General features: G+C 37.0%; 2 protein-coding genes and 1 pseudogene across 2 annotated transcripts in view; all 3 read right to left on the bottom strand.

Moving 5' to 3' along the window:
- Positions 1-811: 811 nt before the first annotated feature.
- LOC143591806 (E3 ubiquitin-protein ligase RSL1-like) lies at positions 812-4,016 on the bottom strand. The gene is made up of 3 exons (XM_077071900.1): positions 3,679-4,016; positions 2,067-2,813; positions 812-1,457 (listed from the first exon to the last, which is right to left on the bottom strand). Exons 1-3 carry the CDS (start codon positions 4,014-4,016, stop codon positions 845-847), a joined length of 1,698 nt encoding a protein of 565 aa, XP_076928015.1. The 3' UTR covers positions 812-844.
- The window catches only part of LOC143591800 (E3 ubiquitin-protein ligase RSL1-like), a 34,854-nt gene continuing 22,116 nt past the window's right edge, over positions 1,375-14,112 (bottom strand). The window contains exon 4 of the mRNA XM_077071895.1: positions 1,375-1,474. The gene's annotated coding sequence lies outside the window, so the exon portion shown is untranslated. The remainder of the gene's footprint in view (positions 1,475-14,112) is intronic.
- On the bottom strand, positions 5,343-11,023 carry LOC143591802 (E3 ubiquitin-protein ligase RSL1-like; annotated as a pseudogene).

The following is a 14,112-nucleotide window of genomic DNA, read 5'->3' on the forward strand; positions in this document are numbered from 1 at the left end:
TTGGAGTACTTTTTATTATAAACTCACGTACTTTTTATTTTTTTAGTAGAAGTCGTATTTTTATGAAATTATAGAATTGAAAACGTTAACCTGGTTGAACCGTCCCAATACAAACGGTTGTATCATTAATAAGTACAACCCTCTACAATTATATAATTGGTTTTTAAAACATTGGTACTCAGGTTGCTTTTTTTTAACCAGCAACACTTAATATTTCATTAAAATCATAAACAAACAGTGTAAAACAACTCAGCAAGAAACTGAACACATGCAGAATAGGAAATTACTATATGACCAGCCTTTATAACCTGTATACTTCCCCTAACAAACTGGATTGTTGTCACGGTTTGCGCTCGGAACTTTGATTCATTTCTTTAGTACCAATCGATTCCATGCGAGCCCTACATTATTGGGTTGTGTCGCCACCTAGTGTCTGTTTTGTCACAAAAAGGTCCAACTGTGTTAAATGGGTCGTGATTGCGGGTCAAACTAGGAAATTTGACAGAACATAACCCATTGATCATATATGGGCTTATTTTATTACAATTACTGCTAATAGCTAGCCAACTAGGCATACAAAAATCACTGTAAGCCCATCTGCAGCCTTACAATTCGCCTATTTATGATTTTAAGTAATAAAACTAAGCGACTTGGAGATTTACTGGAAATTATACCAATAACTATCATCTTAATCTGCTGTAAATTATATTTAACCTTGAAAATAAAAGTGGAGAATTGGTAAAGCATTGGAAAATATTGCCATTCAAAACGTTAAGTGACACAAACATCGAATATTGAAACTTATACATCTATGGGATTCGTCGTATCTTCTTGTGTCCTGTCTTCAGAAATAATAGTCATTATCATAAACATCCTCGCCATCCCCATAATCATCATAAACATCCACGTCATCCCCATAATCATCATAAGCATCATCATTGTTCCCAAAATCATCATATACGTCATCCTCAAAATCATTACCACCATCTTCTTGTTCATGTTCTTCTTCAAGAACGTCATCCTCAAGGACTTCATCCTCAAAATTATCATTCTCATGAACATAATCATCAAGAAGAACTTCCTCAAAATCATCATTCTCGTGAACATTATCATCCTCGAAATCATCACCCTCAAGGACTACATCATGCCCAAAACCATCATCTTCAAAAACATCATTCTCATGGACAACATTATGCCCGAAATCATCATCCTCACGAGCAACATCACCCCCAAAATTATTATCCTCAAGATGAAGATAATTCCCAAAAACATCCTCAAGAACAACATTATGCCCAAAATTATCATTCTGAAGAACAAAATTATGCTCAAAATCATCATCCTCGTCCTCTTCTTCCTCAATATCCATGATGTGTTCTTCATCCCAAAGAGGACAAGTGCACGTCGCCTTCTTGTTCTTCCATTCTGCTCCACACGTGTAGCAGAATTCATATCCACATCTGCAAAATAAACAAACCTAAACTTGTAACAATACGATGTTGCTGCTATCCATGGCTCTACAATTCCAAATTCAAAATCTACCTAGAAATTCGAATCGTATTCGGTACATTAGAGGTGTCGGTTTCAACTTGTTGGTCTTTAAATTATTTATCAAAGAGTATTCAGTTCTAAATTATTAGTCTGATATAAACTGAAAGAAGTAAAATATATTGTTAATTTACAAACAAAACAATTTTAATTTTGAAATACTTTAAACTCGTTTCCAAAAAGCATAAGATACACAAATTTACATTTATTTTACAGGTATGGTGGTATGGTAAGACCATATTACACTTGCAGACCAACTTTTCAGAGATAACATCTATGGTCCTCATCAGCAGCAACACATTAACTCACTAACTGATGTTAAGAAATATTTAAGGAATTAGAAAACCATATATACTACAAGAAAAATTAAACTTTAGGAATATTCTGTCTCAAGATGGATCAGGGCCATGCCTAGACTGTATTGTAATGCTTACAACATCATGTAACAGTTTTTAGAAAGTATCATTGCAGTAATAGTTTTAACATATCTTCTTAAAGATTAACCAGTGAAACAAATGTACCTGCATGTCATGTGGTAGCAACCGGCTGCTAATTCTATCATATGTTGGCATTTTATGCACTGCCGCCAAAAATTCTTTGCTGCCAGACTTTTGAGCTTTGATTCTTCCACAATTAGTGTTGGGCTTCTTCCTTTATACTCTGCACAATTCATATCATTATGCCATGGAACCCTGCAATTAATGCAAAAACTACCATGACATTTATAACATGTTACAGCTCCAACTTCATTAATCATTCCAGGAAGCTTAAGAACTTCAGTTTTTGACATCAAAGCGGAGCATTTAGGATAAGGGCAGTAAACTTTTTCTGTCACTGGAATTGAATCTTCTTTAAGCCGTTCTCTCATCATTTCAATAAACTTTGGGTTCAAGAACTTTTCACAACTTTCAAATCTCAATTCATTCTCGCAACCTTCATGAGGGCATTTTGGTAACACGCCATTAAGCAATTTCACCTCTACTTGTTGCCTCACGCAAGAGTAACAGTATCGATGGGTACAACCTTCAACTGCAAAAAATTGGTCTATGGACTTATCATCTAAGCATATTACACAATTTTCAAGCTTTTCTTGGCTTGATGCTGCATTGCTTGTCTCGGAACTTATTGCTTCTCTTGCAAGCTTAAACGCAAATTTGACATCCTTACGAGCAATAAAAGAGGGCTCACAATAAGTGAAACTTTTCCTAAGGAGATTCACTTGATCCAAAAAGTTTATAATCTTTTGTTGTTTTGGCCGCCACTGCCCACTAACCAGAAATTACCAACACCGATTTTATAGTTGCAACCTTGGCCCAAGAGTCAATTGATACAGAGATGAGATACATTGAACAATAAAATCAGCTTGTAAATTTAGAGGCGAGCAATAACCTAAACCGAACCAAGAAAAAAAACCAAATTAATCGAAGACTGAGTTACTTGAAAGTCGGTTATTAGTGTTTTTTTTACCCTCAGTTAATTGAAATTAACCGAACCATCCATAGTTTCATGCAATTCTAGCTTTATACCTCCTTTTCATGTTTTATACCTTCTCTTCGTGTTTTAGTAAGGGGATATATGTAAAAATCCCTTTATTTTATACCTTTATTTCATGTAATTCTAAGCAAAAATTGTAGCCCAAGTTTGGTTTTGGTAATTAACCGAACCGAATCGAAACCGACAAACTAACTGAACAAACCACACCGATTAACCAAAAACAAACTGATTAATAAAATAGATTAACGCATGACTTCGTATTCGGTGGAGTCTATTAATTGAACCGAACACCAGGGGTGTGCACAGTTCGGTTCGGTTAATAGCCTCAACCGAATTAACAAACCGGTTTTTGGTTAATCAGTTCGGCTCATTCGGTTTTCAGTTCAGTTCGGTTAATAACCAAAATCAAATGTGGGCTAAAATTTTAACTTAGATGCATAAATACATGAAATGAATGTTTAAATGCATGAAATGGAGATATAAAAGCTACAAATATACGAAATTATGAATGGTTTAGTTCGAGAGTACAAAAAATAACCAATAACCGCCTTTCGGTTATCTGTCAATTTCGGTTCGGTTAACACCTACATTGTAAGATGATCAATTGAAAATGGGGTAAATGAACTCACAAACTGATACAGTGGATAATAACCACAATACAACACAATTCGCTTAAGATCCAACGCAACCGCGGCACGCAAAGCCTCGATCAACACCCGCTCCTCCACACTCCGCCTGCTCACTATATCACATTCACTCAAATCCAGAGGCTTCTTCAACTCATAAATCAACTCGTCTTTCGAATCGCATATGGCGACACCAATTCCAGCCATTGTAACTGTTTGGTTAATAAAACTAGAGTAATAAACCCTAAATGTTGTTGTCTCTTCGTTGTTCGAATTAGAATTAGAAGAGCCTTCGTCTTGAATGATCATGCGGTGTGTAATTAGTTTCTCAAGCTCCTCTACGGTTTCCATGTAGCCGTTGATCTTTCCCGCCGTTGATTGAGAGTGAGTGGACTTAATAATAATAATAATCAAGTGCAAATTAATAGCCCATCTGGTGAGATATCATATCCAGGTTAAAATATGGAATGGCAATTCATTTGTCATAAGCTATAATAAATAATTATGGTTTCGGTGCGGTTTTGGATTAAAATCGAACTGAAAACCAAAGTTTCGATTTTATGATCTTTCAAAACCGCTCGGTTTTTTTTATTTGGGTTAAAAAAAATCAGATTTGCTAATCGGGCTAGAAATTTCCGGGTCAAAGAAATCTGACCAATGATATTTTGAGATCGGGCCTAATATTTATTTAAGAAAAAAAATCAATTAATAGAATATTTTTGGCCTAGGATATTAAGAGCTAATAAAATATACTTACGTTTAAAATGATTAATCTCATCCATATCGATAAAACATAAACGATTAACATTAAAAATAAAACAAATATTCAAGTTTTTAAAACTATAAAAACATAAATGATTCAATAAAAAAGTAATCCAACAAATCGGTTTTTTCAGTTTTGTTTTTACTAAAAATCAAAACCGAACTAAAACCGATATTTCTGTTTTTACTAAAAATCAAAACCGAACCGTTGGTTTTTAATTCAGTTTAGTTTTTTTTGTTCGATTTCGAGTCAGTTTTTTCGATTTCGTGCACACCTAATAACAATTTTACTACACAGGTTTACAATTGAACAGCCTTCTTCAATTATGACAAAATCAGATTATGCCCCTTCTCTCTTTAGTCATGTGAGAGTTAAATTCAGTTTTCCTAGTTTTTATGATAATATTATATAAATTTCATATTCTAAATATACCGACCACAAATTTGACTATGCAAATGCAGATACTTTAACGAACCAACACCTACCGACCGAATGAATCCATTTAACACGTTTACTACTTATTTGTAATTCGTCAACATATTTACAACATGCCAATCCATTTAACTTGTTCAAATAAAAATGTTAAGCAGGTGATGCTTGGGTTACACAAATTTAATAAGTGTGTATTGACAAGATTAAATGGTTCTTGTTCGGATACAAAAGATTTGATGCTCCAAGTGATAGGCAAAAGGCATCTAAAAGTTTACATCTATGATATTTGGGATATCTTCTCGTGTCATGTCATGAAAAAGAAAAATAATACTCATCAGCAGCAGTATATTCATATCTAGACGCGTAACCCTCTCCGATTACTAAACACTTAAAACAATGTGCAAGTATGCTAGCACATATTGCTAATCAACCATCTATCAACACTACCAACCCTGCAACCAATGACTCATCAGCATCATTTTAGTTATATATTTAACCTTGAAAATAAAAGTGGGGAATTTGTACAGCATTGGACAATATTGCCATTCAAAGTGTTAAGTGACACGACATGCAGGTTATATTAAAACTTTACATCTACAGGATTCATTATATCTTCTTATGTCCTGTCTTCAGAAATAATAGTCGTCATCGTCGTCGTCATCATCCCCATAATCATCATCAACATCGTCATCATCGCCATAATCATCATAAACATCCTCGTTATCCTCAAAATCATCGCCAACATTCTCATCCTCAAAATCCGTACTATCGTCTTCTTGTTCTTCTTCCTCAAGATCATCATCATCGTCATCCTCAAGAACATCATCTTCAAGAACATCATCCTCATGATCATCATTATCCTCAAGAACATCATCCTCAGAATCATCATCCTCAAGAACAACCTCATCCTCATGATCATCATTATCCTCAAGAACATCATGCCCAAAATCATCATCCTCTAGGACAACATCATGCTCAATATCCATGATGTGTTCATCGTCCCAAAGAGGACAAGTGCATGTTGCCTTCTTGTTCTTCCATTCCGCTCCACATGTGTAGCAAAACTCGTATCCACATCTGCGAAATAAACAAACCTAAACCTGTAAGAATACTACGCTGCTGCTATCCATAGTTCTGCAATGCCAAATTCAAAATCTGCCTAGAAATCCAAAACGTATTTGACACATTAGAGGTGTCGGTTTCAACTCGTTGGTCTTTAAATTATTTATCAAAGAGTATTCAGTTCTACATTATTATTACTGATATTAACTGAAAGAAGGAAAATATATTGTTAATTTAAAAAGTAACAATTTTAACTTTGGAATACTTTAAATTTGTTTTCAAAAAGCATAAGATACACAAATTTACATTTACTTTACATGTAAAAATAAGAGTAAATTACATAGTCTGGTGGTATGGTAAGACAATATATTACACTTGCGGGCCAACTTTTCGGAAATAACATCTATGGTTCTCATTGTGCACTCAGCAGCAACACATTAACTCACTAACTGATGTTAAGAAATACGTTATGGAATTAGAAAACCATATATACTAGAAGAAAAAATCTACTTTAGGAATATTCTGTTTCGGGACGGATCAGGGCTATGCTCCAAGTGATAGGCACAAGGCATACTAATAATTTCCAAAAAGTATCAATGGAACAGTTTTTGGAAAGTATCAATGGAATAATAATTTTAATCATATGTTTTTAAAGAGTAACTGGTAAAATAATTTACCTGCATGTCATGTGGTAGCAACCAGCTGCTAATTCTATCATGTGTTTGCATTTTACGCATTGCCGCCACAAATTCCTTGCTGCCAGACTTTTAAGCTTTGATTCTTCCACTATTAGTGTCGGGTTTCTTCTTTTATACTCTGCACAGTTCATACCATTATGCCATGGAACCCTGCAATTAATGCAGAAATTACCATGACATTTATAACATGTTATAGCTCCAACTTCATCAATCAATCTAGGAAGCTTAAGAGCTTCAGTTTTTGACATCAATGCAGAGCATTTAGGATAAGGGCAGTTAACTTTTTCTGTCACGGGAATTGATTCTTCTTTCACCCGTTGTCTCATCATTTCAGTAAACTTTGGGTTCAAGAACTTCTCACAGCTTTCAAATCTCAATTCATTTCCGCAACCTTCATGAGGGCATTTTGGTAAAACACCATTAAGCAATTTCACCTCTGCATGTTGCTTAATGCAAGAGTAGCAGAACCGGTGTGTACAACCTTCACTTGAAAAGAATTGGTCTACTGATTTATCATCTAAGCATATTACACAATTTTCAAGTTGTTCTTGACTTGATACCACCTTGCAAGCTTAAATGCAAATTTGACATCCTTACGAGCAATAAGAGAAGGTTCACAGTAGGTGAAACATTGCCTGAAGAGATTCACTTTGTCCAAAAAGGTTATAACCTTTTGTTGTTTTGGCCGCCATTGCCCACTCACCTGAAATTGCCAGCAAGTGTGTTATTATTGGAAACTTAACAAATAGTTAATACAGAGAACGAACATAACATTAGGCGGGAAGTTTGTTTATGTTCGTTCATTTTATAAATAGATGAACATGAACAATGAATTTCGTTCGATTAAATAAAAGAACAAACACGAACATAACCATGTTCGTTCAATTGTGTTTGTGAACGTTTGATAATGTGTTCGTTCACGTTCGCTAATGTTTGTTCATTTATGGTTTTTAATACAAATTAATGACTTTTATAATCTTATCATTTAGATATCAGCAAAATTATTATTATTATCTAAAATACATAAATGGAAAGTTTGGTGCCGCTAAGCAGCCATTGGGCCACTTGGCGGCACTTACTTGCCCATGTCATTTTTTTTTCTGTTTGCTACCGTAACGACATAATGCCAGCTAACCGAATGGCAATTTTGTTTCTTCTTTTATTTGTTTTAATTTCGATACCATAACGAATGTGACGAAAACCAGACGAATTCGCATAAACTCAACGTCTCAATGCCCGGGACTGACAATTTTCAGTTTTACCAATGTCCGAGTTTACTGACCGACATCACCCCATTGGTCCACTCAATTTTTATATTTTTCCGTTTTTAGCTCTGGTACCGTAACAAATGTAGCCGAAACCGACCTAGTACGTGTCCAGTTACCGCCTCATTGTGCGGGAACGACACTTATCAGTTGTCACCGCCCGGGTTTACCAACCAAACAAACGTCGTTTTTAATAATTTATTTTTATATGTTAATTTGACAAATATATATATTTTGGACGCTAAGGTTTTACCAATAATGTCTATACTCTATAACGTAAACGATACTAATTGATTCGCGTCAACTCACCGACGCAACGCTCGGTCTTTACCAGCGTTCGAGTTTTTACCAACACCCATGTTTCAACGTTAAGGTTTTACTTTTACCAATTGCCCCAGCGCAACGCGCCGGTAGAAAATCTAGTTTAACTATATATATATATATATATATATATATGAATATTAATGTTAAGAAAAACACCAACACAAACTTGATATCCGGACCGAACCGTGGACACTAACCATTATCGGTTAGCCAAATCAAATAAAACATTGTTTGTGTTCATTTAGTTCTTATTGGCTCATTTTATATTTCACAGAAACATCCAAACGATTTACATTGAAGTGGCAGGTAAGCGGGCAACAAGCTGCGCCGCAACCCCCTTTTGGATAGCAAACCCAATCCGACTTAAAACAAAGTTTTGATTCTTATGGGCTGATACGTTACTATACACAACTTTCTGAACCCTATTCAAAAGGTCCACAGCATCCGGAGCTAAGAAACCAAAAGTGTCAAAGGCGAAGGGGATAAACACGTGTTGATTCTCCAAACAAGCTCTCTCGTGTTTAGCAACCTTGCCCGATGCCGCCTTCAATGCTGCCTGGCCTGCTACAAATCCAGTGTCCCTAATCCCAACAAGAGGGGACACTCCTGTGAGGCCGACACAAGCGTGTTTTCCCCTTACCCACCCAAAAACAAGTATATTGGCCGGTCGTAATGTAGATCTTCCTTCTTGAGGATCCGTAAGAAAGTTTACGGGGGCTTCCTTTTTAGCCGAAATTCCGGCTCGTTTAAGAACATCGCATAGAACATCCCTCACCAAATCATGCTTGTACTTAAACCCAGACAACTCTTTGCAGTGAACTGCATGCTCGCCAAAAGAATCCAAATAAACCTTACGGCAAACCGGGCACGGCTCATCAACCGGAAACAAAGGGATCATTAACCGATACTTCAGGATGGCCCGGTACTCCAAAGCCGACATATGTTGGCCCAATCCTTCAATAGGGAGAACACTTACGAAATCTTGAGCCCGAGGAGCCCGAAGACACTCAAACACCGCTTTTTGACGAGGGGATAAATCAAACTTTATTTCCAAACTCTTGATGATTCCACTATAAAGGGCACTCGCCAAAGCATGTTGGGCTTTAGGGGGGGCGGTGTCTTTATTAGAGAAATCGCTATTGTCAAAATCGGGAAGTGAAATGTGCAACCGATCTATCGCACTCCCATAATCGGAGTCAAACCCATCAATACCACAACCTCGAAGAATGCGGTCTTGTAATTCCCAAGATTGCGCCCTCGAGGCCACAAACGCATAAGTAGAAACGTCTGAAGCTGAACATAAACCCAAACCTCCAAAACGAGTCGGAAGTGATGCCAACCTCCATTGAAAATCTCCAAAGAAGGGACCACCACAAACCACGATGTCCTTAATCGCCCCCGAAGGCCATTGTCAAACACAGAAACTGCTTCCCCTACATACATAGGTTGGCATGTTCTGAGACCAAACAACAACTTTCCAACTCCCATACATGAGCGGAGCAAAAGGAGCTCGCATTGAGGGTCCCGCAAATGCGGGAGATAGCTCATCAACTCCACAGCTCACGAAGCCCTTTTCATAGCAAGTTCACTGATGAACCCGGCATCCCGGCTAACGGCTCCCCGAGGAGTTTCACACCTAGCACCGGTCTTCCAATCTCACAGGGAAACACCCCCTCCTGCACCTTAACCCCATTGCACGACGGCCAAAATACTTCGGTTTTCTTAATATTAAGTTCAAGGCCCAGGCGGGGACCCTCCGACCTGATAATATCTAAAGCTTTGGCAACCTCTTTAGAGTCCCCAATAATTGTACCATCATCTAGGTACCAAGCATGAAAGAGAAGCTTATAGGAACTCTGGACTAGATGAATAAGTGGGTGCAGAACTAAGGCGAAAAGAAGAGGTCTCAAAGGGTCCCCCTGCTGAACCCCAGTGGTGGACCAAATGTGGTCATCCCCCACATATAGCCTGGCCGGTTGCCCATATAAAAAGTTCACCCATAAGGAAATAGATGGACATCGGGCCCGAACCTCATTCAGAAGGGCAGTCCTATCCACCAAGTTGAAGACATTACAAAAATCAATAGTAAGCATAGCCAATGACCCATCAGAATGGAACTTACTTAAAAACCTGTTCGCGCTATGAAGAACGGCCTCTGCACCACTAGGGACTCCCACCCCAAACTGAAAGTCGCACAGGTATTTAGTAATGTCTTTCCCAACACCCCTCATAGCCACCTTAGAGATCAATCTTCTCCAAATGACACCTACGGCAATGGGTTTAATCCCATTGTTAGGTTTGAGCAACGGTGTGAGAGGAGCCGACGCAATGAACTCTGCCAAAACCCTTGTGTTCATGAACCGTTAATTAACAAAAACGGACAACAACTTTTGTTCAGTTAGGTGTTTGCTTGTCTGATAAAAGCTTAACGTGCGAACATAAACAAAACCTTGTCTGGTTCGGTAACTTCGGTTAATTATCTGAAATACATGAAAAAGGAATCCACTCACATGTTGATACAGGGGATAATAATCACAATAGAACACAATCCTCTTAAGGTCCAACGCAATCGCGGCGTGCAAAGCCTCAATCAAGGCGTGCCATTCGACATCCCACCTGCTGATCCGATCATCTTCACTCAAGTCCAGTGGCTTCTTCATCTCGAAAACGGCCTCATCATCATTATTCGAATTGCATACGGCCACACCAATTCCAGCCATTGTAACTGTTTTGATTGAACAAGTAGGACTGTGGACTCTCTCATCACTTAACAAGCCCTTGAAATAAACACTAAATGTTTCTGCATTGTTAGAAGAAGAAGAAGAAGAGCAGTCAGATTGAATGATGATGAGGTCTTTAATTTCCTTCTCAAGGGTTTCCATTTCCATATAGTCAGTCGTTGATTGAGAGTGAGTGAGTGATGGTTAATTATTTTCTAACTAACAAAAAGTGCAACTGAAGATATTTTGAGTCACTCATTCGTCTTCACTCTTCACTGTTTACCTATGACCTATCGCGCTTAACGTCAAATAAACCGGTTAAGCACACAAAAAAAATTATTAATTTAATTTATTATGTGTAAAGGACATCAGGGCAATGTGATTTTATATCAACGCGGTTTGTTTAAGTTTGTTATTTTATTCTAAAGGTTTAAAATTTGATATTTTCATTCATAAGGTTTCATTTTCATTTAATGTTCGTTAACATATTTTGGACTGAAATAATATATTTTAACAAACCACAAGAACGGAAGTCACAGTGAAAACGAAATCTTATGGACAAAAATTGCAACGTAAATGATACCATAGGGACAAATATAGCAAATATTAAACTGTTTTACTAAATTAGTAAGTTTGAACAAACTAAAGAACGGAAACTACAGTTCTCTCACGATTTGAATTTTGACATGGGAGTCCAATATTGGAACCGTTGACTGAAATGAAACGAACCGAACCAAAACCGAATTAACTGAAAATCGGTTATTGGTTATTTTTTATACCACTGGTTGTATACATACATTTCATGTATTAGTGTTTTAAACCACCATTTCATTTATTTATACATTTATTTTAGGGTTTTTTCATCCATTTCATGTATATTTTTAAGAAAAGACTCTAACCCAAGTTTGATTTTGGCTATTAACCTAATCTAACCAAAAACTGAATAAACCGATCTAATTAACCATAAACTAATTGTTTGATTTGGTTGAGGCTAATAACCGAACTAAATCAAACCGTACACACCTTTATGTTTTTCTTATATACGTTTCGCATCCACTAACAACTTTTTGCGTTAAGCATGTTGTTAGACATAAATCATCATTTTACGCTATATTGATAGCGTGTAAGTTGTTTTCGTCTTAATTGTTTGGCAACTAGTTTAAACAAAATTATGTGTCTTTAGTAGCACAATTGTGGCTCGACTATATTGCAAGTATTACATAAAGAAGGAGGTGCATATAGTGACAAAGCTTGGACGAGAAAGTTGGGGGGGAGGGGGTCAAAATGTATTAGAAAAAATCATAAACGTGGGGGCCGAGAAGGCTCAAATTTTCAGTCGAAAAAGGATAAATTTAAATACGTATAATAATTTGTGGACGAAAAACGATTAAATTTATACTACTGCGCAAAACAATAGAGACGCCTGGTCTTAAAGAAGCTTCGCCAATGGGTGCATGTAGAAGATCAAGTAAGCATGTTAAATGGTATTTGTAACAACTTATTGTGACAAGCTATAATCTTTCTACTAAAGTAATTGTTTTATAGTATTTCTCCCTAACAAAACCCCCTCTCGTAAAAAACAAGCGTTACAAACAAGCACGGTAGGGGATCAATGTTGCATTGTATTGTTAGTTTAGTAAGGTGAGAAAAAATATAAACAAAGATTTGTGCATACGCTCTACCCTCTTCGTATGATGCAACGGTTAAGGATTACAAAGATTTGAACACTTCTTAGATCACTTAACGAATAAGCTGATAAGTTCTTAGTCAACTAAGATAAAACAAAATTGACCACCACTTTACAACTTCTATGCTATCTCAACATAATGACCATGTGTACAGGGGGTTGTGTGTGGCCCAAAACACCCCCAAAGCGTCAGGTTACACGGCCCCTCGGGTGCTTTGGGTTTTATTTGGGTGGGTGGCGCCTTCTACAAACGCCGGAAGAGAAAAGGGATATTGGTCAATGATTGATGTGTGGTTTTATTTGTTTTATTTTTAATAAAAAAAAGCGAAAGTAATAATAATGAGATAATGATTGGAAATTGTTTCATCTACCACACCATTTTGTCGTGAAATGCCCATATATTGACGTGACGTCACATAACACAAAACACACCATCAACAAGTCCCAAGGCTACGTGTAGTGGAGAGGCTACAAAATGAGACGATTTGCGCCATGTGTCGCCTAGTCAACAAATGGTAGATTTTGTTTTTGGGGTGTAATGATATTGTAGCCCTATATATATATATATCACACTCACAAACTTATATAATATTAATATATACAAACACAAGCACTGCGAGAAATACTCCCCCCCCCCCCCCCCACAAATCGCCACGGGGAAGGGGGGGGGGTGTTTGCACCCAATGTCGCCCGAAATCGACCAAAATCTTCACCCATTACGTTTAGCCTAAGAAATTTAAATAAAAGGACAAAATGAGAATCGACTCACAACGCATAATAAAATTAGTGGATGTGATGTAACAATTATGTGGCATAAGTTGTGATTATAATTATGAGCATAACTTATCATAATAATAGTTTTACTTTTCTAAATATAACATAACATGTATGGGTAAAAATGTAAAATAAGTAAATCCCAAACACCTCCTGAAACGATCCTATCCCCAAACTAAACCCAAAGCTTGTGAGGATATGGGGAGCAGGACGCAGTCTCTTATTCAATCTCATACAACAACCCTAACCATAACTAACTTCTTATTATCATCGTTTATCAATTACAAAACTCAAATTAATCTCCGTTCCAAATGGTTCTCATCATCATCTGCTTCTTCCAGAAGATCATTATACTGCACCTGCAGCAGCAATTCAGATGTAACAAAGGACCCATTTGTCCTTACAACGCCTCTCTATTACGTGAATGCCCCTCCACACATGGGCAGTGCATACTCCACCATTGCCGCCGACTCTATTGCTCGCTTTCAGCTTCTCTTATTTTCTTTTTAACTATTTGAAACCCTAGGTTGCATTGCTGTCTGGTTGGTTGATTATACATACCATTTTAGCCTTAGGGCTTTACAATTTGACTTTTTAAAGGATTTATTTATTCTTTCTTTAGTATGTAACTAGAAGCAACATGGTTCATGAGTTAAGATATGTTAATTACTTTCTTTCACATTACTTTAGGGATGGCAATGGAACCCGAACCCGATGGGGAA

The sequence above is a fragment of the Bidens hawaiensis genome, unplaced genomic scaffold (genome assembly GCF_021521415.1).
Source record: "Bidens hawaiensis isolate Kalapana, Puna unplaced genomic scaffold, B.hawaiensis_p1.1 tig00040074_1, whole genome shotgun sequence".
Taxonomy (NCBI): Eukaryota; Viridiplantae; Streptophyta; class Magnoliopsida; order Asterales; family Asteraceae; genus Bidens; species Bidens hawaiensis.